The 26,012-nt window shown below is 40.3% G+C and overlaps 2 protein-coding genes across 2 annotated transcripts; one reads left to right on the top strand and one right to left on the bottom strand.

Moving 5' to 3' along the window:
- The first annotated feature begins 456 nt into the window (after nt 1–456).
- On the top strand, nt 457–10,892 carry atad1b (ATPase family AAA domain containing 1b). The gene is made up of 10 exons (XM_072666663.1): nt 457–519; nt 1,771–1,958; nt 2,402–2,500; nt 3,213–3,333; nt 3,495–3,695; nt 4,678–4,784; nt 4,969–5,058; nt 6,299–6,349; nt 6,437–6,573; nt 7,959–10,892. Exons 2-10 carry the CDS (start codon nt 1,782–1,784, stop codon nt 8,077–8,079), a joined length of 1,104 nt encoding a protein of 367 aa, XP_072522764.1. The 5' UTR covers nt 457–519; nt 1,771–1,781; the 3' UTR covers nt 8,080–10,892.
- papss2b (3'-phosphoadenosine 5'-phosphosulfate synthase 2b) lies at nt 10,166–22,093 on the bottom strand. The gene is made up of 12 exons (XM_072666661.1): nt 21,896–22,093; nt 17,862–17,976; nt 17,500–17,735; nt 17,191–17,329; nt 15,782–15,900; nt 15,400–15,513; nt 15,064–15,175; nt 14,755–14,960; nt 14,490–14,625; nt 12,970–13,238; nt 11,927–12,156; nt 10,166–11,459 (listed from the first exon to the last, which is right to left on the bottom strand). The coding sequence occupies exons 1-12, from the start codon at nt 21,920–21,922 to the stop codon at nt 11,321–11,323; spliced, it is 1,842 nt and encodes a 613-aa protein (XP_072522762.1). The 5' UTR covers nt 21,923–22,093; the 3' UTR covers nt 10,166–11,320.
- Between the last annotated feature and the right edge of the window lie 3,919 nt (nt 22,094–26,012).

Below are 26,012 nucleotides of genomic sequence, written 5' to 3' on the forward strand. Positions count from 1 at the left end.
TGTGAGTCTTGGTTCCAAGGAGTTTTTCCTTGCAACTGTCTCACTTTGGTTTGCTCTTAGGTTTTTACGTCTTTTTATGTTGTTGATTTCTTGTCTTTTTATTGATGTCTGATTCTGGAAAAATTAGTTTTAATAAATAATAAATTAATTTATAAATAATAATAATAACAATAATACATTTTTAGCTGTTTTACGTTGTTTTAGCACGTAAAAATATACATTTAAAATTGTGGGTTTTTTTTATTCAAGGTTTCACACACTGCACTACGCTATACCCAGTTATAATAATAAATGAATATGCATAATTCATTATTTCGGCAGAAACTTTAGTTGAGCGCGTGTCTCCTAACTTTCGGCCGCACACTGAAAGTTGAAAGTAAATATCCGCCTCTCTCAGGCCTGCTGCTGCCAGTCCTCCGGGTCGACAGGGGGCGCTCACGGGCGGGTGTGTGTTTCCAGCGTCATTCAGAGGGCGCGAGAGAGAGACAGAGAAAGAGAGAGGAGCGGCGAGTCGTGGAGGTGAGTGTGTCAGTGTGGCCCACTGTAGTAAACATGGATATCTCTCTGCGTTCACCTAGATAAACACACACACACGGTCCCGGAAGAGCGGTTAGTGAGTTGTAGACAGGATGTGTTTAGTGAGTGTGTGTTCAGACAGTGGGGGGTAGTGGTGTAATGTCGGTGTGGGTCTGAGGAGAAGGTCAGAGGGTAAACACGATGTTCTGGGGTTGGAGCTGACCGGCTCGTTTCTCCTGGTCTTCTGAAAGAGCTGTTTTATTTAAGAGTTTTAAGAGTGATGAGAGCTGATCTACCGGCTGACCAACTGCAGCTCTACAGACCTCAGATTATACAGCTGTCTGTCTGTCTGTCAGTCTGTCTGCCAGCACACTCTTCCTTTCTCTCTTTCTCTTTCTGTCTTTCATTTTTGTCGTTCCCTCTTTCTCCCCCTTTTCCATGTCTCTTTCTCTCTCTCACACTCTGTCTTTCAGTTTTTACTTTCTCTCTCTATTACTTCACTTTCTGTTTCTCTCTCTCTCTCTCTCTCTCTCTCTCTCTCTCTCTCTCTTCTTCCATGTGTGTGTCATTTAACAAATCTTAAGTTTGAAGGGGGGTCTCCCACTCTTTTTGGAGCACCTTTCACTCAGAATAGCGCATTGTGTGTGATAGGCAAAGCATGCTGTTTTATGCAAAGCTGCAGGTGGCTGTGTTGTTCCTCAGTGCTCCAGCATACAGCTGATTATCACAGCTGTGAGGTCTCACTCTGGGAGCTTTCTGAGAAGATGCCAGAGGCTTTTCTGGTGTTTAAAATGATGTGAGGCGATGGCTTGAACAGTTTGAAATGGTAAACTGGTCTTTGTTACACCTGTAGCTTTCCGTGCCTGTTATCAGACATATTTTAAGGTTGATCCTGTGTGTCTATATCTGGTCAAGAGTGACCAACAATACTTTATCTGTTGTCTGCAAAGCCACGTTCAGTATTTTTTCCTCCCACAAACTTAGTTTAATTTCTGTTGCTAAGATTTTATTCATTCATTTATAATAGATTAATCTATTCCAGAGATCTTGTAGAAGCTGAGAAAACACAATCTTTTCCCCCTCCTTGTTCCAAAAGTGTACAAGCTATTATATCCGTAAGCCGAGCATCCAACAAATGTATGTATGGATCAGTAAACACAGTTAGACGAAAGCTGCTAGTGCTACAGACAATTGTCTGTCAAGTTTTGTCGGAAAGTGATTTTGACTTCTTTATTTTTTTCATTTAACTCGCAGGTACTTTTGTGATGATGGTGCTGAAGGAGATTCCAGCTGACAATATCACCCGACCCTTGGGTCGCAATGAGGTCATTGGCTTACTTTTCCGCCTCACAATATTTGGTGCGGTCACCTATTTTACTATAAAGTGGATGGTGGATGCGATTGATCCCACACGAAAGCAAAAAGTTGAAGCACAGAAGCAGGTAAACCACATCATGTCTTTTACCCACCTGCTTTTTATTCAAAAAAGAAAACTCCACTAGTCTGACTTTGTGTTTCTCTTGCGTTACTCTAATGGTTTTCATGTATCTACAGATTCTAATATATAACCATTTATTAACGGTAATAATTGTGACATGCCAGTACTTAAAGACCACTGACCAAAGACATGATTCATTCTAAACAGCATATTTAGTTCTGTTTCATTTGATGCTTACTGATTTAATTCAGCAGATTTGCTTAAATGTATGTGAATTACTTAGCATTTCATGTATCAATATATGGTGGTATTGCATATTGTGGTATTGCGATTCTAATGTTTCTGTCATATCACCCGCCCCATTCACATTGTCTACCATTCCAATATCATTTTGCGTCCCGAATAATAACAGTTTAGGTTGAATTGAATGTTTCTGGTGGGTTTCAGGCAGAGAAGCTGATGCGGCAGATCGGAGTGCAGAATGTCAAACTCTCAGAATACGAGATGAGCATTGCAGCCCATCTGGTGGACCCATTAACTATGCAAGTAAGGATGCTGTTTATCTGCACCAGTAACCTAAAGGCCAATTCACAACGGGCATGTTTCTAAAGCACTGTCCTTTTTGCTTGTCCAACTGACAAGACAGATATACTTCCTTTTCAGTTCCCTCCAGTGTGCTTACACCATCAGAACACAAGCTCTCCTCATGTACTTCATTTTTTTTACACGTCAAGTCTAGATCCAGTCAAATCACACACACTTATGCTTATTGCTTATGCTGTGATTTTAAATGCCACAGCACAGTAACCTCTTATTGTCAGATCCCTAGTGGCCACCATTCTGCTGGCTGAACAGTAAAAAGGGAGATGTTTAATAAAATTAATGTAGTAAAACATTTCCCCCCTGTTTGTCTGGTTTTAGATCAGTTAAGTGGCTGTTGGTTCTCTGTTTGCGTGACTCTTTGTTGAGCCGCTAGTGAGGAATGAGAAGTGAACAGGTTTTAAGCAAGCGGTTAAATGATTTAAGGAGACTATTGGAAATAGTATACAGCAGAGCTGGATTAGGACAGCATATATAATAAAAAATCATATTGCTATACCATGACTGCTAAAAAAATATTTTGAAGCCTTCCAGATAAATACTGCACTGCAAAGGCCAAGCTGTAGTAGGTGTGTTGTCGCAGTGCTCTATTTAACAGTGGAAAGGTGTTTCCTAAAATGGGTTGATTGATTAGGAAGGAATGCTCATGTTCACACAGATTACATGGAGAGATATAGCTGGCCTAGATGAAGTCATAACAGAGCTGAAGGACACAGTCATTCTTCCCATCCAGAAAAGGCATCTGTTTGAAGGGTCAAGACTACTTCAACCTCCCAAAGGTGAGGACCTAGATATGACTGCACATTGTGGTGCAGATATACACTCACCATAAAGTGCTGTTGAAAATAGAGGTGATGTGAAATCTGAAATGAGAGGCGACGTGCCGGAAATAGTGCTGTGTAGGCGGCTCATCTGTTTGTGTCTTCTCCCCATCGCTCAGGAGTGCTTCTCTACGGCCCTCCCGGCTGTGGGAAAACTCTGATAGCTAAAGCCACAGCCAAAGAGGCCGGTTTCCGCTTCATCAACCTGCAGCCCTCCACCCTGACCGATAAATGGTACGGCGAGTCCCAGAAACTGGCCGCTGCCGTCTTCTCCTTGGCAATCAAGCTCCAGCCCTCTATTATCTTTATCGACGAGATTGGTGAGCACATTCAGAACGCGTTGTGATCTGAGATCATTCTTAAAGGGAAGGTTTCTTACAGCAGCTTAGAATTAACATTTTTGTAAATTGTGATTTTTAAGCCATTTTTTGAGCCAGATACTGGAGGAGGAGGACATCTAGTGGAGGAAGTGCTAATGAAAGCTGGACATTATTACGAATCTGAGTCTAAAGTCTAAAGCATCTGAGGAAATATTATGTAAACAAATCCATGCAGTGGGACTTACCTGAAAAAAGTATTTGTTTGTTACATAGTGTTCCTACAGGCACTTTCTAAGGCTATTTGTCTGTCTGTCTACCTATCTATCTATGAGGTGGTGACTTTACAGGAGAGGGCAAAAATATCAGTGTAAAATAAGAGTTTATTCCAAGTCATTTAGAGCATTTATATTGGTCTGTTCATCCAGGATTATTTATATGGTGTACAGAGCGGCTACATGGTTCAAACCATGTAGAAACTGGATTGAGAAATTGGAAAGTGGAGAAATGGAGATTGGACAAATGTGACACAGACAGCACTGCTGTCCAATGAAATCTCTAGTTTTCACCAGCTCTGTATGTGTGTATACAAGATAACTTGCCTACTGAAACTACTGTTGTTGCTATTTTACGTTAAGAAATGTTATGTTATGTTACTTATGAGAAAACATTTAGTGGAATTCCTGAAAGCAAATCTAAAAATGTTGGGTTTTGTGTGCTTCTGGTGGAATTCAGCCAAGCCATATGTTGGCTGGTGGTGCCCTGGAGAAATATGGGATAAAATTTTGTTCTTCACACAAGTTGTTAACTCCACTTTAGTTAAGTAGACTTTTCGTGTTTAACAAGCAAACTATCGTTTAGTATTGAAAGTGGTTTCGCTAAAGAACCTTCATAGAACTGCTTTGAAGGGTGCACTGTATTCACGATAACAAACTGTCCCTTTTAGTCCCTGAAAAAGTAACTTCCCCTTCTATTCCTTCTCTAGACTCCTTTTTGAGGAGCCGTTCCAGCTCGGACCATGAGGCCACTGCCATGATGAAGGCTCAGTTCATGAGCTTATGGGATGGACTGGACACAGACTTTAACTGCCAGGTGCACTGAGCTTCCTCCTGCATTTTTGTGGTGTGATTATCTTGTTGTTTAATGATGTGTAACTGGCCACATGCTGAGCGAGTAGGTTCCTCAGCACAGTTCCCAAATGAGCAGTGAGTTTATCAGGTTAGTTCATCTTAACTATCTACAAAGTCACAAGTACATTTGTTTTCCATATGCACAGGTCATAATTATGGGGGCCACCAACCGTCCTCAAGACCTAGACTCTGCTATACTCCGCAGGATGCCCACTCGATTTCACGTTAACCAACCTGTAAGTGTCCCCCACAGTGTGTCCCACATTATTCTCCTGCTTTTCTGAATGTGTGTGTTTATCATTTGCTGGTTGTGTTAGTGACATGACATACATTTTTTAGATATATTTTTTTTCTATTAAATAATTGAATGACCGTGCAGCCCTATATGCAAATTAAGCAAACCATTATGAATTCGGAAGAAAAACTATATAGAAACGTTAAAAATCCTAACGTAAAATATATACTCACCTGTCACAACTGACAGCAAAGGACTCTGTATTAAAATGCATTAAAGCATAAAGAAAACCCAAAGTAACCTTTATAGTGCAATGCCAAGGTCAGTAGCCTTTTACCTAAAATAAATAAATGAATAAAGTTAGTAGTTGTGATTCAAGGAAAATCATAAATGTTTTTTTTTTTTTTTTTTTTTTTTAAGGAAAGTAGGTATTGTCTAGTCTAAACACACTATCCCTAGTGGTAAATGACCTAAAATCACAATATTGTATTTGTCTGTATGCTATGAAACTAATACTTACAGTTGTGGTCTGAAGTTTAACCTCATCATGGACATGAATCTCATGTCAAGGAGTAACCGTGAGGCATTGAACCCCAAGAACACTGTAAACACTGTACCAGCTGTTAAGCAGGGTGGTGGTAGCATCATGGTCTGGGGCCGTTTCTGACAGTGGAACTGGTGCGTTGCACAAAGTGGTAAAATATATAATAATAATAATAATAAGGAAGAACAAATAATGAGGAAGACAGTTGGATGTTTCAACAAGACAATGACCCTAGACATACATTGAAGGTGATTGTGGAGTGGATAAAGCAGGCTAACATTTAAGCTTTTGTCTTTGGTCTTCCCAAAGTCCTGACCTCTAGTCTATTAAAAACCAAACCAATGTATGTGTTTGACCTTTGTGTATAATTTTGACCTTCTGGTGATTTTAGAAAACTTCCAAAAGATTAAACCTGTACCTGTGCACCATATTCCTGTTTGTTTTCTATTCTATCTAAGATATGTATGTATGTATGTTTTGCACTCATTGTGCACCAGAAAAAGAACAATTTAATGAAACCACTGAAAAGCCCAATATTGTCATGATCTTCATGTCCATCATGAGTGCATGTTTACTTCTGACCACAACTGTATGTATATATGGTTCTTTTAAGTTAAAGAAACCAAAATCAGTTTCTACTAGAACTGACCGAAATGGTTTTGGCATTTGTAACTGTTAACGCTTTCCTCCTCTCCAGAGTATCAAGCAAAGGGAAGCAATATTGAAGCTCATCTTGGAAAATGAGAACGTAAGTGTTGAATCTGCTGATGTAGCATGACTGTGTCTAGTATGAGAGATGATGAAAGTACGTACAGTAATCATTTCCTTTGTGAAGGTGGAGGCTGCAGTGGACCTGTGTGATGTAGCAAAAGAGACAGATGGTTTCTCAGGAAGTGACCTCCGAGAGATGTGTCGAGATGCAGCTCTACTCTGCGTACGAGACTTTGTGCACAATACTGATCCCGAGGGCATGTAAGTGTTTAAAACCTTTCTTAAGCAACGCTTAATCCTCTGAGAGTCACATTTTTAATAAATATGGTGGTGTCGCGCAAAAAAGTAAATCTCTATTTTTGACGTTTTTCACTTTTTGACATTATGTGGATGTGACAGTTGTTCTTTACATTGTGTCAGAATATAAGGATGAAGAGACCAATAGTAATGCTCCAAAATGACTTGGAATGAAATCTGTACACTGACTTTACACTGATATTTTCCTATGAAGTTGCACAAGCTTTTTTTTTTTGGCTCAAATTTCGCACAGGCCACATTGATGATTTATTTATTTTTTTTCTTTGAGAATTTTATAGTAACTGTGCTTTAAATTTGATTAGCTACAGAGGCTGTGTTCGCTATGTTTTAATAAAAAACAAAAACAAAAATATGGTTTTGTTTTATATTAAATAGCTGTAATAATCATGTAATGACACTATACCTACTGTTGATGTGTTCAGCAGGACTTACAGATGCATTACAGTAGTACAAGTTTATGTAATTACACTTGTGGGATTCACATGTAATTAAATAAACTGGACTGCTGTACATCAGTAATCAGTAACAGCTGTAACAGGAAAAGCAGCGGTTCATATACGTACAAGTACCCTCATCTTATTCCACATGTATAATCACATAAGCGAGAACATGCTCATACACTTGTGTGAATATGAATCAATTCTAAAGTTGATGATAAATATGTGTATTTACACAAGCTGTCAATTTGTAACTCCTGTAATTACATTGTTATAGCCTGGATTATTAACATGTAAACTCAGTTATTAGAGACCATATAAGATGGGACTAAACCCATTTTTCGTAAGACATTATCAATTTACATTAGAATAAGTGACAAATCTGAACAATATTGTATTATTGTAAATATTCATTTTTTTTCATCAATATCAGGGATTATAGCTACAGTATAAACTACAATATCGCCTGTATGAATGTAGCCTCTTTCATGGCCTTGGACTTGGACTAGGGCAGATTTTGTGTGAAGCATTACAGCAGTATGATTTTAAGGCCCTGGAATCGCATGAAGTTCTTATGTAAAGTAAACAGTGTTGCACATTTTTTGTTTGTGCCTCCATCCCAGGCTGGGGAACGCAGAACTCACACTTATTTAGCTGAAACTGAAATGTAAAGATGTGAGGCATGAGTCCTTAACCCTGTACATAGGCCCACCCTTCAGTTCTTCACCCTTATAATCGCTGTAGTCTCACGATTAACATCAGTTTCATAGTCCCTAAAATAGAATATAGAATAGTATGCAGTCATTCACTTGAATTCTGTTCTGTGGTATGAGCTAAATATATTTTGGATGTGTCATTAACCTGCCTGTTTGTTTATTTCTTTGGAAACAGTCCAGAGAACGACTATATCCGGCCCATCCAGCAGACCGACCTCCAAAAAGCCATCGAAAAGATGAAGAGGTCGAAAACGGCAGGAGTGCCAAATATGTTGATGCATGCAGCTCTGGACTGAAACTGATACTACTGGTCAAGGTGAATTGTGTCCCTAGATGTTTTTTTGTTATTGTTTTCTTTTCTTTTTTTTTATATTACATTTATCACCTCATGTAACATTTTAATGGGTTGCATAAGAAGGCGCTCTGGTTCTGTACTCCGTGATATAGACCTGTCCAACATACCCCATTTAGCATCCAGGAACTGGCTGCTAAGCACTTGTGCTCCAGCAGAGGTTTTCAGTCTGGTTCTCTTGGATGGATAGTAGAGCGGTGGCTGTGCGATATGGAAAGAATACTAGTAATGCAGTTTTGCTGCCATATGTTGATGCCATTCAGTATATTACACCAAGAGAAATGGACTGTATACACTGATCAGCATGAACATCAAGTAGTGAAGTAAATACTGTTGATTATCTGCTAACAGTGGCACCTGTTAAGGTGTGGGATATACATATTAGGCAGAAGCTTCTGGAAGCAGGAATAAAGTGACATGGTTGTAGATTGGTATGCATTCAGTTTTAAATTTGACATGACTGTTGGTTAACAGCATGAATTCTATTAAACATCTGGAATGGACACATGAACGTTGTGATTTATTAGGGGGCCGAATATCACAGTAGCAGATAACAAACCATACACTCCGATCAACAAGAACATTTAAACTGCCTAATATTGAGTAGGCCCCACCTTGTGCCACCAAAACAGCAAAAATCTGTTGAGACATGGACTCCACAAGGTGGCGGTATTGTGAGATGTGACCTCCATGGATAACATCACTGAGCCATGGGCACCAATCGTTGGTTCACCATTCGTCTTTCTTTGAAGGCACTTTTGGTCCCTACTGTCCACTGCATACCAGAAAAAAACCATAAGACCTGATGTTTTGCAGATGTTCTGACCCAGTCGTGTAGCCATTACAATTCGACTCTTCTAATATGTATATCTCACCCCTTGACAGATGCCACTGGGACCTGGATAATCAATGGTATTCAGGTCACCTGTCAGCTGTGATGTTTAAAGTTATGGCTGATCGGTGTGTAAATATAGTCAGTCCACCTCCTCCCTCCTCAGTCCTTCACACACACACACCTGGGCCAGGTAATTAATGGATGTATGGATTTTGTTCTGGGGACACCTGAGGACTAGATTAAAAGCCCCTTCTTCACAAGTTCTGAAATGTGTGTGTGTGATAGAAAGAGGTTTGAACATGTGGCACACAGTCCCTTCTGAACTCCCATACCATCAATTCCAGGTAATAAATGAAACGGCTCAGGTCAGAAATTAGTCCCTTTCCTTTGTATCTCAGTGCAGGGTTTGTGTTGCAGCCCTGGTTTGTGTTTGAGCTTGACGTTCTGGAATACGTTTACGTTAAAGGCCTTTTAGAGTAAGATAAGAGCCATTTCAAGGGTTGTCCAGAACAGATCTATCGTGCTGTATAATGTGCTCTTTTCTGTATATTTATTTGCAGTAACAATAAATAAGGATGTACAGAATATCATTAATTAATGAGTTTAATTAATGAGAAATTGTTTCTTGCCTGTGTTGTGGGGCCTATGTTCGCATGAGCTACCACATTACTGTAAAATGCTTTATGTACTGATACCTTCACCCTATTCCCCCTTTCCTGGTCTGAGAGGATGGAAAATTTCCTGTAAATGTAAAAATTAAATAAATAATAATACAAAAAAATGTGCAGAGTGGAATGGAGGTTGGCAAAGTACCTCAAGTGAGGGAGTGCATAATCAGATTGTATAGATCAGTGGTTTTCAAACTGGGTCTTAGGAACCCTTAGATACCCTTAGATGGTCCACATTTTTGCTCTCAAGAATCTCGACTGGCTGAGGGCTCCTTGATCATGGTTGAGAACCAGTGGTATAGATGTTGTTGTTGAGCTTGTGCAAAAACCTTTTATCGCTAAACTGGCAACTTTACAGGAGAAGGAAAAAGCCTTTTGAACTTTTAATTGAAGGCAATGTAAAACCAGATTTTAATCCAAGTTATTTTGGAGCATTCCTATTGGTCCATTCATTATGATTCTTGGACACAATGTGAATCTTCACATAATGCAGAAAAGCAAAAAACAGCAAAAATGGAGATACAAGGTTTTTGTGTGACCCTGAGTCATTTTATCTCTCATTTGGTTGAAATGTAACATGTAAAAAGAATACTTGTAACAGTTGGATACAGCATTGAATGTTTTGTGCACTGCAGGGTTTTATTTGAAATATCACATCCTGCACACTGTACAGGGTATTTTTTTTTCCTTCCTGTGAAAAATGATAAACTCAGCAAAAGGAGTAACATCAAGTATGCATAAAAAAGATACAGTTAAAAAACTACATTCATTTCCTGTAATAAATATGTTTAGGTTGTTACTTTAACAAGGAAAGCCAATAAATATGTTTTCACTCCTTCAACATTGATCCTAAAGCACTTATTGTTATGCACCAACACACAAACCCTGTAAAACAGCCTCATACACTCAGAGATCCCATTTAGTTGCATAGTGTTTCTTTAACATTAAGAAATCTTCCAGCATGTTCTTCCTGAATACGATTTCAGACACAGGAGAGTGGGGATGTGTATACAAATCTGGGTATACCTGACTAAAGCTCCAAGAAGATTCATTGAGTATTTAAACCAAAATATACAATGTTATTAAAAATCACTCAAAGTATTAAAATTGGATTTTAAAATGAAATGTGAGGAATTTCTTACATTGCAAGATACAAAATGTTAAATGGTTAAAAACAATAAAAAAGGATTGTGGCTTTAAGACCAGGAACGTCTTGGTTAATGCCTACAGATTGCCTCTATTCTTTCAGTACAATTTCCAGTACAATTCCAATAAAATATATTTAAAAAAAAGAATAAATGAGTCTTACTTTTATTAATCATATTAATACTTAAATCAATTTATATCAAGATTTTGGTGGTTTGCCTAAAAATTATCATGTAGATTATTTTTAAAAACTAAAATAAAATAAAAATCTCAGGTTCTTTTCTTAGTTTTTGCCCCCAAGTAATAGTAGGTCCCCCAGTGCTAAAATATAGTTCAGTAACATATTTAAATCTGGTCCAGGGGGTCATGCCTGGACCGTTGGTGTTAACAGCACTTATAAATACATTGTACTAAAAACCTATGACTTGATTTAAAGCCAAAAATAACATTTGGCTGTTATATTGCAAGCTGACCTAGTGTAATTTGTACTGGCCTACATATAATGCAAGCCGATCTACTGTGTACTGGCCTACACATCAATCTTTCTGCAGGGAGCCGTAGTACTCTGTGAGAACCTTCCACGCCTTTGGTGCCATGAACCCATCTGGAGGGTTTTCTCCACTGCGGGCCAGTTTGCGCATCTTGGTCCCAGAGATGAACTCAAACTCGTCATGTCTGGAAAAAGAGCAGGATTCCATAGTTAAAATTGGTCAAGTGTGATTATTACAATTAGCCCTTATAATCACTCAAAAGGGAATCTTAAATTAATATTTCACTTGTAGCTGAACAACTAGAGAAACTACTTCTAGAAACTGAACCATATTCAATCCATTCCACACTTTTTCTTTTAGCAGATTATTAATAAAACTTCTCTGGCTGTTTTGACATTAAGATAAAGGGTGCAAATCTGAATGTTGATGCAGATTATTATTAGTATATAAATGTAATTTCATTTGAGTGTAAAAGATTTTCCCTACATTTTGTCAAAGTTTAACGACAAATAGACCAACAGAAATGTTCCAAGATTTTTTGCAAAGCAAAATATGTATTTAAAGCAAACTGAATCTGAATAATAAACTGGATAATCTGTATAAAAATGAGCCTATTTGAAACGCTGAAAAACGGCTGATGTAACACCTCACCTTTCCTTGTCATAGAAGTCCATTGCCTTCTTCACTTTATTGTAAGCAGCAACTCTGAAAGGAATGATCTCCACAGATGTGAGCCCCGGGGCCATGGTCAGCACTTTGCCCCCGTGTGTGGGCTCATAAAGGTCCTGTTTGGTCTCTGGATGAGGCATGCCTGCAGGGTCACGGCCAACAATGTAGAAGTTGGCACCAGAAATCATTCTGGCTCTGCAGTGCCACTGCACCTGTGGAGGTGCACATGATGTACTCAGACAACATTCATATCACGGATAACTGTCTGTGGTAATACTGATGCTCAGTCGCAGGTGTAACTTGTTTTTTTTAAGGTGGTAGTATATGGTTATATTCAACCGGTGACCAAGCTGAGTATAAGGTGCAACAATCCAAAGTAATCCATATGAACACCACTATCGCACAATGCCATGGCAAGCAGAAAAGGAGGGGCTACACAAATTGAGGAAACTTCATGAGTACAGAGGAAACTAGCTGAAGCAAAGCTAGGGAAGTAAGTAGGTAACTGTGCTAGGCTAAAAGCTTACATTATCCAGTGAAAATTAGGAAAAATTACAACATATAATTAACAAATTAAAAATGATTATGCTATGTGGCTTCCATGTGAGCTGTCGCAGTGACTGTCCCAACCACAGTCACATACTTACTACTTGGACATTAAGAACTAAGAACTAAATGTGTTCTATGGCATCTTTAAAAGTGCTTGTATTGAATACAAAGTAGTCTTAGCTGTATGTAACGTTGTTCAAGATTAAGCTGGAACTTGCAAATTATGTTAATAAATGTTTTTGACCACATTTTTGGCTTAAATCTGGTAGTTGTAGACTGCTGTCTTTCATCATTATGCTTTATGGAAGCAGAAAACCTGCCAGTCTTAAGCTCAAGACCTCAGTATAGACCTCTTACGCCTTTTAGTTTTAGTGTTTAGAAAACAGTTGGAGCAGCATGCGAGTTTACTGACAGATTTTACAGTAGTCTCATGCATTCTGCCTTAGCTTTAGCAGTTGCAGCTGAAGCAGTCTTACCTCCGTTGGGCCAGCATACATCATGGGTGAGGGGAAAATTGCCACGATGGTGGTGGCTGGATCCAGCACACCCTCCTCCAGCACAGCAGCGTGCTGCCTCATGCGCCAGTCCAGAGGAACGTCATCCTCCTTGGTCCAGCCGCCCAACGGGTGCAGCAGGAGCACCGGGTTTTTGTAGCCTCGCTCCAGCAGGCGCCGTTTGGTGTCCTGCATCAAGAGGGCATGGCCATTATGCACTGGGTTGCGCAGCTGGAAGGCAAAGATGGCATCTGGGGAAAGAAGATACAGTTCAAGGTGAATTCTGTGGATCATGGAACAGCAGGAACTTTTTGCTATTTTAGTTATGCTAGCTTTTATTTGATGAATATACGTGTGTAAACATGCTAAACTGGTTTTAGGGTGATATGGAGCATAACAAATGCTTGAGGATGTTATTAGAGCTTTCAAACATTCCAGAGAGTTTATCGTACAAAGGAAATGAAAGCTTGTCATTTATTTACAGTGTAGAGTACATTGGGAGTTGGGGCATGAACTCAGCAAGTCTCATGTGGACCATTCTAAATACTAGGGGTCTAAGAAAACAATATATCAATATATTGCGATACTTTTGCAACACTGTACTGATTCTCAAAAACACAGAATCAGATATTTAATAAGTAGTTACATGCAAAAATTGGTGGCAGATAATGGTTCATTTTGTGTTAATAATAAATAATCATATCATATAATGGGCCAGGTTCATTCCAAACCATGCTGTCAGCTCCACTTACCATACTGGAGCACTTTGTAGAAAGTCTATAATTACAGACTCTAGTCCATCTGGTTCTCTGCTTACTTTGTTAGCCTCCTTTCACCCTGTTCCTCAATGATCAAGACCCGACAGGACCACCACAGAGCAGCAGTGACACTGCACTGACAGTGATGTGGTGTGTTAGTGAGTATTAAACAGCAGTGTCACTGCTGGACTGAGAGTTGTCCACCAACCAGAAATATCCAGCAAACAGCTTCCTGTGGGCAGCGTCCTTTAACCATTGATGAAGGACTAGAGGATGACCAATACAAACCGTTTAAAAACTCCAGCAGCACTGCTGTATCTGATCCACTCGTACCAGCGCGGCACACACCAACACAGCGTGCGACAGTGTCACTGCAGTGCTGAGAATGACCCGCCACACAGATAATACCTGCTCTGTCATGGTCCTGGGGAGTCCTGACCATTGAAGAACAGCGTGACTAACAAAGTAAAGAGAAACAGATGGACTACAGTCTGTAATTCTAGAACTACAAACTGCACCTATATGGGAAGTGGAGCTGACCTAGTGTGCAGAGTTCATTCCAAACAAGGAGTGTTCATAATATTTTGATATGACTGCAATATCGCAATATATTGAATTGTAAATTGTATTGTGATATGTAGTGTACCACCAAGCCCTACTAAATACAGTGGGATATTGGCAAGCCTGAAAAATCTAGAAGGTAACCCAGCATTTAGATGTTAGATGTTTACATGGGCACTTTACCTGCTCCCATTTCCTTGAACTTCTGTTGGAGCTCCTTTGGGGTGAGGCGGTATTGGTCCAAACCGTCGTCCCATTTGATTCGCTCCAACACTTCCAAATCACCACCAGCCAACCAATCACCACCTTCCAGAACCATCTGAGAAAGGAACCTGCATCATTAGCTTATAAAACCAAATCACTACAATATGAAACTAAGGAACTAAAATGAGTATTCTTCTACGTGACACAATGCAGTGTTCATAGTGTTGTGTTTTTCTCCACAGACCTTGATGTAAGGATGCTGGGGACATGTGGTGCCCCACTGTCTCGCACAGCGCTCCTCTTTGCGGTGCTCGTAAAAGTCAGGGTTCCGCAAGATGGCCACCCTGCGGCCGTTGTACTCCAAAGCAAAAGCAGCACAACCGTCCAGCCTTTCTTTGTCCTCCTTGGACACTGGCAGTACGATGGGCACAGACAGGTTGATGGTTCCACCTACACGAGGCATAAGCAAGAGTGTAAAAATGTCTCAGATTTCTGTTTTCCACAGCTGAATATCAGACTATACACATCAAAGGAAAGGTCTCACTGTTATTACCATCAAGTAGTGTGCCAAAGTGAAGGACTTGCAGGAATTCTCTCTCCCTCATAAAGCCTTTTAGAGGAGTGGCCCATCCTTCAGCCAGCACCTGAACCCACTGAAGATCCAACTAAAAAGATTGAGAAAGCCAAGCAATTCCATTTCAATACAGTTCATCTGTTGAAATGACAGTCTAACCACCCAGTATGGCTTAACTAAATACCATGGTATATAAGGACCATTTTTTACTTAAAGGAGAGGAACGCTGGTGTGGCAATAAGAAGGTCTGTAGATTTCAACAGTTCAACATGATCTCCGCATGAATGCATTGTAAGTTGCTCAGTGTTGTATTACCTTAGTGATGGCTACAGTAGGGAGAATGTTGGAGTCACTAAGTACCAGGTCCAGCTTGTTTTCAGGGACAAACAGCTCATTGACATCTTCGGTTACACCACTGGGAACAATTCCCTGCAAGCAGTAAAGACAATCCTCATTATCATCTAAATCCTCAACAGTAGGTGGATCTCACACACCAATGTTATTGTGTTCTCTGAATAAGAACTGACACCTGAACCACTGTGAATAGGTAAGGGCATTAAAGTAAGGAGTGGATGGGTGAAGAAAACAGAGAACATTGGACCAGTGTGCTCCTTAATAACCCTTCTGTCTCTTTGTCTGTTTGTCCAAACCACTCCCTAAGAAGTTACTGGTTACTTCCAATGTGCTATATGCCCACCTGGTCCTTCAGGAGCTCCACCAGTTGCTGAATGCACTCATTCACTGTGAGCTCCCCCGTCTTCAGAATAAGCTCCGGGGAATCTGGCTTCTCATAATCAGAGTCAATCCCTGTAAAGCCTAAGAAGTAGGAGAACCAGTGTAAGGGGGTTACATTTTTAATTAAGGATGTAACAACATAAAGCATTATACTTGGCAGTGTATTGTTGTAATGTGGCTAGCAAGTCAGCTCTTAGCTACAGTGTTGGCTTTGTGGTACAATGAAGCACAGCTTTTGTTTAGTGTGTCTATAGTGTGCCAAGAATCCAGTCTGAATGGATCCGGCAAATGTATTGAATCGAGACACCACCATAATTGTACTGGACTAAATTATGGATTCTGTGACTTTCTGACAAAAATGCAAATGGATTTCCAATGAATAATGTTCAAAATGTTCATTAGATTTGACATTATTTACTATTATTGTTTACTTTTTGTAATATCCAGAGCAGTTAATAAACTCACATGCATTTTCTACACATATATATATATATATATATATATATATATATATATATATATATATATATATATATATATATATATATATATATATATATGTGTGTGTGTGTGTAGTGTACAATAAAAAATAAATAAAATAAAATAGTGGTAAATCTTAGCATGTACCTCTTTAACCTGAATGTATTTAAAAAAAATAGTTTTATGACTAAGCTTTGGTTTCTTCCATGTCTCTTTGAGTTTAGTCAGTAAACTCATAACCATTCTGTGTTCACACAATGAACAATTCTGACTTGATCAGCTTCTCCTGAACTGAGCATTTCACACCAAAACATAAAATAAAGAACAAAAAGAAAACATAAATTTGAAAAAAAAAAAAAATCTTATTTAAGGCAGAATTACATACATTAGGAGTTTGGAGACTTATTTGGGAGTTTGGAGGGAATATTCAATTACAAGCAAATTGCAGAAGAATATTTTACTAAGTGCACTTTTTAAAATATTCCCTTTCAAAAGAGAAAATTTCAAGATTTGAAATGTTTTTTAAATTTAATGTTTGGAGTCTTGCCCAAACAAATTGGTGTAGCTGTGACATCAAGTCCATAGAAGAGTTATGGACTTATCCACTAAACATTTGTTCATGAAGGCTCTGCCCTTTTAAATTTTTGGTATCCAGGTCATGCAGTCAGACCTTATTTTATGGAAAAACTAATACTAAATCCAATCTTACAGCTCTGACTTTTAAATGATTATTTAAGCTTTACAGGGTGTCCCATAGATTTGCAAGGACACCGTGTTTTAGCATGATTTTTGTACTAACCCAGTAAAGCTGCCTCTGGTGCACCATTAACATGGTATTATATTACATTACTACTGTTGTAAATGCATTGCAAAAAGCCAATCACTGTGTACCTTTAATCTCCCCAGCACGGGCCTTCTTATAAAGCCCCTTGACATCCCTGCTCTCACAGACCTCCAACGGGGCGTTCACAAATACCTCGAAGAACGGCAGACCGGAAGCCTCATGAACTTTTCTTGCTTCAGTACGGTCCTGCAAAACATAACATGTATAAAATGTAACAATGAACAACTTCCTTACTCAAATTATGTAAAAAAAATAAGAAAAAAAGTCAAAAATTAAGATTTTTGCCACGATTTAGTTAATTCCCATTCAAAATTTCTGCAGACTTCTCTCAGTGTGAAAGTTAAACTGCACCTCACCTTGCTGAAGGGCGAGATAAAGCTGGTGATGCACACTAAGCCGGCATCCGCAAAGAGTTTGGCCACTTCTGCAATACGGCGGATGTTCTCTTCTCTGTCGGACGAAGTGAAGCCCAGGTTCTTGTTCAGGCCGTGCCGTATATTGTCACCGTCGAGAGAGTAGCATGGAATGGCGTGGGATACCAAGTACTCCTCCAGGGCAAAGCCTACTGTCGTCTTCCCTGCACCAGACAGACCTGTGTGGAGATAGCAAGATGATTCCAGCATGAGAGATGTGGACATTATACTGGAAGACTAATAGAAGGTGGACCGAAGCTCTTTCACAGCCACTTGTTTAATGAAAGTTTAGAAGAAAACCAGACCTGTCAGCCAGACAGTACAGCCTCGAAAGCCTCCCCTGGTTCCAACAACTTGGCCTCGTTTGCTCCTGCTCACATGGTGGGCCTGGTACACAATGTTAGTTGCCCTCTGAAGATCCTAAAGGGGAAAAAATACAGTTAATTGCAGAGCTCAACAGAAGATATGGGCTCAGCATACAGCGGATGTTTGGTTTAAGCTGTGAGGCAGCAGGATGTCTGCAGTTCAACTATTTCACTAAATGATGTGGAATTCATACCAGAGGCTACTGCAAGTCTTCAGTAAAAGATCACATCTGACCTTATCAGATACTATGTGAATAAAGGGGCCACAAAACATTCTGAGAGATACTACAGAAGAACCTCTTATGATATACTGCTCCATACCATCTTCCTAGAACTTCTATATTATGTGGAGGTTCTTTAAGTTTTTTTTACACATCTCATCGGGCACTCGTTCAGAAATACAAAGGTGGTTCTTCTGTGGCACATTCATTTTCTTATGGGTGTATAGGAATTTTGATGGGGCAAAAAGTTACAGACAAGAAAAACCTTTGGAGTTTAAAAATGGCCTGAGAATATAATTTAAGCCAAAAAGTAAGTGCATGGTTATTGAATACTATATCAGTATAACCAATTCTAATAAACGGCTACATTCAGACATTTTTTTCCACCTCTACCGAACAGTCTGCCCTCAGACTGAAAATCAGCCTGCTGTTCCAAATGTTTTCATAAATGAAGCAACAGGAAAATCCACTGTTGGAAGTCTGCCAAAAGCAAGTTATTCAGGCCAAGTCATTTCATTACATAATGTACTTCTGTTGCTATTTCATACAAAAGTTGCTCCTAAACCACATTTTTACATAAAAAAAAAAAAAAACATTTGACACCACCTCAGCAACTCACTACACTTTGTGGTGTCTTTATCTAAACGAAACATTTATTCACGCATTAACGCGGCATTGTACATAACTGTGTGAACTATGACCATAAAGAACAGCAAACAATACAGCAACCTCTTTGTTTTTTGAAAATGGAGTTATATAATAAATGAAGTCTGGATACTCCCAAGCGCCTAGCTGATATCCCCAGGTGACCTTACAGTCCTCTGCGTAAGTGCTGGAACAGCTGGCTGAACAGACAGCAGTGTTAACTGGTTGGATGATTCTACTCGGAATCGATTCATCAGAGCAGTTCAAACTAAAGAAATAGGCTGATGTGTTTGAAAAGGTTAAGGGCACTGTAAAAAGAGAAGGACTACATAAATGACTTTATGTGGTAACAAGTAACTGAACGATCATTCAACTCAGATCAATACTTTGAATAAAATAATGTTTCATTCATTTTTTTTTTTTTTTTTTTTTTTTTTACACACAGTGCAATAAACTCCCTCATTATCGTTCCACAGTCTGTTGCTTACTAACCATGTTCAGCCTGTGTAGTGAGCTATGCAGTTTCCTACTAATTATGAATGCAATGTGGGAGAATACGCCCACAATCACGTCCAAATTCCCCTGTACGGTTCGGACGCCCACAGATAACATAAAAAGAGGTTTCAGTCACAGCCTTAATGTAAGAGAGGGCCATAATCCATCATTTCCACACAACTATTTTCCAACCCCTGTTTAGAGTTGAAAGGGCCGTTTCTGTTATTGCGTCTTTAAGACAGATATAAGATAAACAAACCCTGTTCTGATTGGCCGTCCTGTTTTGTCTCATTCAAGAGCCAAACACTCATGAGAACTGCTGTATGATTGGGCGGGGTTAATCTGTGGTAGGCTGAATAGGCGGAGATATGGACATGTTGTTTTTGTGGCATCAGAGGAACAGTGATGATAAAACCTGCTGTTTTTTTTACAGCTTAGTATCCATATACGGACTGTGTAGCCATCTGTGTTGGGAGTCTTTGGGACTCTTTCTCAGGGTGGGTAGGCTTGCCCTCTCTTATCCCCCATTGCACAGCCCAGTGCTAGCCAGGGCAGGCGTCTAGCAGGCCTGGCAGTTAGCATTCTCTTTCGAGGGGGGGGGGGGTTGGGCTGTCCAATGACATTACGCCAGCGAGAGTTTGAGAAGATTTGGGGACACTTCTTGCGACTTGGTGAGAAAGGGCAATGAGGAGAAAATTAAAAAGCACAAAATTCAGCATATTACATATAGAACTGTACCAATCCAGATAACCTAGAACTGATTTTTAGGGCTGTAGCAACTTAAGACATCATTGCATGTTGACTTGTAACTAGTATGTTAGCCTATGGAGGTTATGGCTATGGTTAAACTGTGTCTCTACCGGTGCAGATGGCCTAATTTATCACTACAGTGATTATACATCATTACGTTGCCTGGCTTTAAACGGTTTTGGCAGAAAGACCAAATAAGACCTCCTTCCTTATCTTCACTAACATTCTTAGGAGTTTCATCATCCCACCGCCTCCCCATGACCTCCCCGTTTTCCTACGCTCTGCTTACAGATCATCAGCAAAGAGGCTTTGACCTGCTAGCCCAAAAGAAACGTCGGCCAATTTCTCAAGGTTTCTGCAGTTTCCCTCCTGAAAGTGTGGTCTGATTGTCTTACCAAACCTTCAGTGAATGTACCCCAGTCAGAGACCAAGGTTAAAAAAAAAAGGGGAAAAAGTATGAGAGATGAGGGAAGGGAGGGGCCTCTGGGTGGACCAGCGAAACAAACAGGACTATTCATGCTGACCAGTGGAGAGGTGGCCAAGCTGGAGCTGAGGCCTGGAACTCAGCCATATTTCTCTCGGCCTTTCACCCTCCCTCCATCTCCGTCCTCCGTGGATTCGACATCCATCAGGGCCTCTTTTGATTTCCCACACGCAGGGTCCGGCTTCCCTGCCCACAGTGGAACGCTTGTCTCGTGAAGAGAGAACCAACGTGACAAGATGGGTGAAACGTAGAGGAGCGAGGTGGATTATCAGAGACCAGAGCAGAAGTTCAGTGACCGTGAAGGACAGGGTTGAATGGCACAGGTGTCGAGAGAGAGAGAGAGAGGGGGCGGAAGGGGAGAGAGAGATAGAGAAGGATAAGGAGAAGAGAGATAGAGAGCAAGATAAAGAAGGAAAGAGAGAAAGAGAAAGAGAGAGAGAGAGAGAGAGAGAGAGAGAGGGCGGAAGGGGAGAGATAGAGAAGGAGAAGGAGAAGAGAGATAGAGAGCAAGATAAAGAAGGAAAGAGAGAAAGAGAAAGAGAGAGAGAGAGAGAGTGAGAGAGAGGGCGGAAGGGGAGAGAGAGATAGAGAAGGATAAGGAGAAGAGAGATAGAGAGCAAGATAAAGAAGGAAAGAGAGAAAGAGAAAGAGAGAGAGAGAGAGAAAGAGAGAAAGAGAGAGAGAGAGAGAGAGAGAGAGAGAAAGAGAGAAAGAGAGAGAGAGAGAGAGAGAGAGAGAGAGAAAGAGAGAAAGAGAGAGAGAGAGAGAGAGAGAGAGAGAGAGAAAGAGATTTTACTATAAGACTATAAGTTAATGAGACACAACCCAGAGAAAACTAGCTATAACCCCACTGAATCCACGAGGCTGTGTAAACAATGGGTTACTGAGGGGTGTGAAAAGGAGGAGATGCCCTTTTCCAGCCCCTGTCCTTCACAAACTAGCAGTTATAGTCCTGTAACCGACGTTTCACCGCCCAGAGAAGTGTGTGTTTCAGCATTACACTACCTATGAAGCAATATCTGAGCTGTCTCCCACAAACGGACATCAAACAGAAGTTGAGGTCGCTGCCTGAAGCAGAACTCGTCAGTGGGGGATGAACGTGTGGTGACGCCGCTTCACATCCGTAAACTCAACTCTCTCACACTCACACACACTCTCACACTCACACACACGCGCGCGAGAGGAGGGCACGGTCACTTACTACAGACACGGTCTATTTGCATAAAGAAATCAACCCGAAACTACAGCTGAGTGAAACTTTCCTCAGGGGTCTCTCGGGTCTTCTCGGGTCTTCTCGGGTCTACCTCTCTGTGCCAGCAGCTCTTCCCTCGCTAAAAGACCGCAACAGAAAAACACGCCGCTTCTAGTCGTGCTCTTACCGTTTTCTGCTTCTTGGTCCCAGACATGGTCGCCAGCACCGCTCAGCCGCTGCGTTGTTGAGGTCGAGGGAGATCAGCCTTCAGGCTGGAGGAGGCTGAAAGTGAACTGCTGTGAGAGGACGAGGAGGAGGAGGAGGAGGAGGAGAAAAACGCTTGGACACGTAGCACAGAAACTTTTCTTCCTGCAGTCCTCAGAAAGGCCCTCCTCACACGTCAGAGCGACGACCTCCCACTGGAGCCGGTCACAAAACACACAAAACTCTCACTCGTGCATTTACACACACACACACACACACACACACACACACACACACACACACACACACACACACACACACGGGCGAAAAGTCTCTATGGCCGCTCAGTGCTGCAGTTACAGTGGAGAACACGGTCCTGTTGAGTTAAGAGAAGAACAGCGGCTCCTCGTGTCTCTGTTTAGACCCTAAGCACTGAGGGAACCCCTTTACAAGCAGGTAGACTGGTTATACTACACCCTCAGACCGAGGAAGACCCACAGGCTGTGTTAGTTCAGTGAAAAATGAGTCAGGTAGAAGTAAAAGAGCTCTTTTTTTAGGCTTATTAGGTTTACACATATGCAGTACACACACACACACACACACACACACACACCATTCACCGGAGTAGTTGTTCCCCTCTGGCATCAATGGCCCGTGAGGCACCACTGTTATGCTGTTGGGAGAAGTCCATTTTCAGTAGCTACACCCTCATTGTGGCAGCGTAACTCTCACAGTCACCACCCCTGGTTTGTAAAGGGGCTCAGTGGTTAGAGCGCCGGGATATCGATAACAGGGTTGTGGGTTCGATTCCTGGGCTCGGCAAGCTGCCACTGAGCAAGGCCCTTTACCCTCTCTGCTCCCCGGGCGCTGGAGTTGGCTGCCCACCGCTCTGCCCCTAACACATGTGTGTGTGTGTTCACTACCAGATGGGTTAAATGCAGAGGACACATTTTGCTGTACAGTGACAAATACGTGCACCTTTACCTTTAATGATGCCATGTGACAGGGTTTGCTGCATGTATATATAAGCGAGCACACCAGTCAGTTGTAGCAAAATGTAGTTGATTGCAAAATGATCCTCATCATGATGCTACGAAGGGTGGTAGCATCTCAAAAACCTCTAACTTTGTGGGATGTTCTAGAGCCGCTGTAGTGAAGGTGTAGAGAGAATGGACTCCAAACGGCATAACAGCGGTGCCCCACAGGCCATTGATGCCAAAGGGGAATGAAGAGTGCTACAGAGCTTAGCAATCCACACACCACCGTGGACCACTTAAGCCTTCTGTCGTCCTGATACAGTCCATGCCACGACATCTCGCTAGTGTCGTCAAATCAAATCAATCAAAATCAAATCAAATCAAATCAAATTTTATTTGTCACATACATAGTCATACACAGTATAACTTGCAGTGAAATGCTTTTTTGACAGTCTGCTCACATCAAGCTATACAATAAAAATCTACATTTAAACTTAACTAAACCTTAACTTAATGAAGTAAAGTGCAAAAGTGCAAAAGAAAAATAAAATAAAAATAGAATAAGTTACATTTAAGTTAAAGAATAGAATATAAAAATGAAAATATAGAAATATAAGCAAAAAAAAAGTACAGAATACAAATATACAAATATATATACAGAGATGAAATAGTGCGTGTCTGTGTGTGTGTGTGTGTGTGTGTGTATATATACATACATATACATATGTACATATTTATCTGTATGTGAGTGTATGTGTGAGTTAAAAGAAATATTTCCATTGTTGTCCGTAGTGTGTTTTCCGTGAGCCATGGTTGTGTATTGTAGTGAGTGAGGGTCCAGTTTGTGTATGTAGATACTTTGATTTAGTGTCCTAAGTCCCTGTCCCCATTCAAGGCACGGATGGCTTGTGGAAAGAAGCTCCTCCTCATTCTCTCTGTGTTAGTCGTCTGAGCCAAGGTGAGTATTCCCACTATTAGGTAGGTGGTCATAAAATTATGATATGACAGTGTGTGTGTATGTACAGTATTGTGTAAAGGTTTTAGACATCTGGGACAGTTAAAATAAATGCTAATAACATCCATGCAAAAAAAGCAACATTCATAACAAAGCTCTCCTCATGGGAGTCTAGTATTATGCTTAGTCATCATCCAACACCTGGTTTGGTAATTCATTGCTTAATGATGGTAAATCAGGTAAGCTGGTGATGGAATTGAACACATCCACGCTGTCCAATGGAAACCTGGATCCAAGCAAACTACTTCCTTCAAAAAGAGAAGTTCTTGTTCCTTTTCATTGTATTTATGTTGACCTAAATCTGTGCTAATGTGATCTGGAGTTTCTGCAAGCAATATCACTGAAATTATGTGCCAAGGTGCCTAGAACCTCTGCACAGTACTAAAAAATAAAATACAAATATGCTGTCTAATGAAAAACAAGCATGGACCCGAACCTTGAGCTCCCTTTACAGATTCTTGATAGGATTGAGATCAGGGCTCTGAGAGGGCCACTCCAGAACCTTGCTTTTGGTGTTTTTCAAAAAGGTTTTGACGTATAACGTTAACTTTGATGTATGCTTAGGGTCATTGTCTTGTTGGAAGACCCAGCGACGACCTAACCCTGGATTGGCAGCAGATGTTGTGATGTTCAATGATTCTTTGACTCTCGTGATGCTTGTGATTCTTCAAAATATCCACAATTCTCTTTTTTCATGGTCCCATGCATCTGAACAAGTTATCCTGTCCCTGAAGCAGCAAAACAGCCCCAGAGCATTATGCTTTTACCAGCATGCTTCACTGTGGAGAAAGTATTTTTAGGGTTAAAGGCCTCGCCCTTCCTATGCCAAACAAAAGCAGCATCCATATGCCCAAACAGCTCACATTTGGTTTCATCAGACCAAAAGACAGACTTCCAAAACTCATCCTCATGTTTCGGATTGTCTCTGGCAAAGTTCAGTCGGGCTTTGATGTGCCGCTGTGAGAGCAACAGGGTTTTTTCTTGTACGATGACCACAAAGTCCACCACGATAAAGAGCCCTCACAACAGCCTTGCAGGAAACATGTCCAGAAGAAGCCAGTTCAGCAACAATCATCTTTGCAGAGACCGGGGATTCTTGTTAACATGTCTGATTATTTTTAAGGTTTTAAGGTTTTGCGTTTTCGACCACGGCCAGATTTATTTTTAACAGACTTTTAAACAGATGATGCAACAAACGGCTGTTCTAGAAACCATGAAACACTTGGAACACTTACTGTCTTTTTGGCATGATCATATTGCATCCTACAAAGATTATAGAGCAACCCTAGAGATATCCCTTTCATTCAAGCTGTCAGGTGATACTAACTCTGCTGCTTGGAGTCACTTAAATAAGGCTCACTGCTAATTGGCTGCTCAGGTGTCATTTCAAACCCAGTTCATTTGCTTTGAAAACACAAAATCACAAGGGGCTAATCATTTTTACCATCTCAGTTTGCACCAGATATTTTATAAAGAAATCTCGATTTTTTCTTTTCTACATTCCAAAGTGTATCAGAATAGGGCCATATCATGGATTAATAATTTACTATATGACATTTTATGAATATTGCAAAGATTAAAGCCAGTATTTTAGAGATATATTCAAAAGTTCATAGGGGGCTAATAATATTGACCTTAACTGTATATATTTTACTTGAGAAACACTTTCTTTGATTACAATATATTGAGGAATTATTGAGATATATATTGAAATATAAACACAGATATCTTTAGGTGATTAAAAAATGTTTATTCGCATGACTCCAGGGCAGTTTAGTCAATGTACTTGATCCCTTAAAATAAAATAAAAAAAAAACTTTTTTTTTGCTAAATAGTTTTATATATATTTGGCAAATTCATATTTTCACACTATCACATTTTCATATTGTTACAAATGCAAATGTAAACTTTGCTCACAGCATGAACTGTCTATGAATAATTAAGCAGTTGACTAGCCTGACTAGCTCTGAATGTGAGTTATTCACATGCTTTAACATGATACTATATTACTGCCACAAACAGGGGGAATGAAACACTTTAACAAGTAAAAATAACTAGTTTTCTGATACAGAAAGAGTCTTCAGGGTGACCTTCAGGCTGAGAACTCT

Source organism: Salminus brasiliensis, chromosome 22 (genome assembly GCF_030463535.1).
Source record: "Salminus brasiliensis chromosome 22, fSalBra1.hap2, whole genome shotgun sequence".
Taxonomy (NCBI): Eukaryota; Metazoa; Chordata; class Actinopteri; order Characiformes; family Bryconidae; genus Salminus; species Salminus brasiliensis.

Excerpts from the sequence above, each read along its gene's own strand:
- atad1b (XM_072666663.1), top strand. The coding sequence starts at position 1,782 with ATGATGGTGCTGAAGGAGATTCCAGCTGACAATATCACCCGACCCTTG. Across the intron at positions 5,059-6,298 it reads GATTTCACGTTAACCAACCT|AGTATCAAGCAAAGGGAAGC; the intron begins GTAAGTGTCCCC and ends CCTCCTCTCCAG. Across the intron at positions 6,574-7,958 it reads AATACTGATCCCGAGGGCAT|TCCAGAGAACGACTATATCC; the intron begins GTAAGTGTTTAA and ends CTTTGGAAACAG.
- papss2b (XM_072666661.1), bottom strand. The coding sequence starts at position 21,922 with ATGTCTGGGACCAAGAAGCAGAAAACG. Across the intron at positions 17,736-17,861 it reads CTGTACTGTCTGGCTGACAG|GTCTGTCTGGTGCAGGGAAG; the intron begins GTCTGGTTTTCT and ends ATCTCCACACAG. Across the intron at positions 12,157-12,969 it reads TGTATGCTGGCCCAACGGAG|GTGCAGTGGCACTGCAGAGC; the intron begins GTAAGACTGCTT and ends GCACCTCCACAG.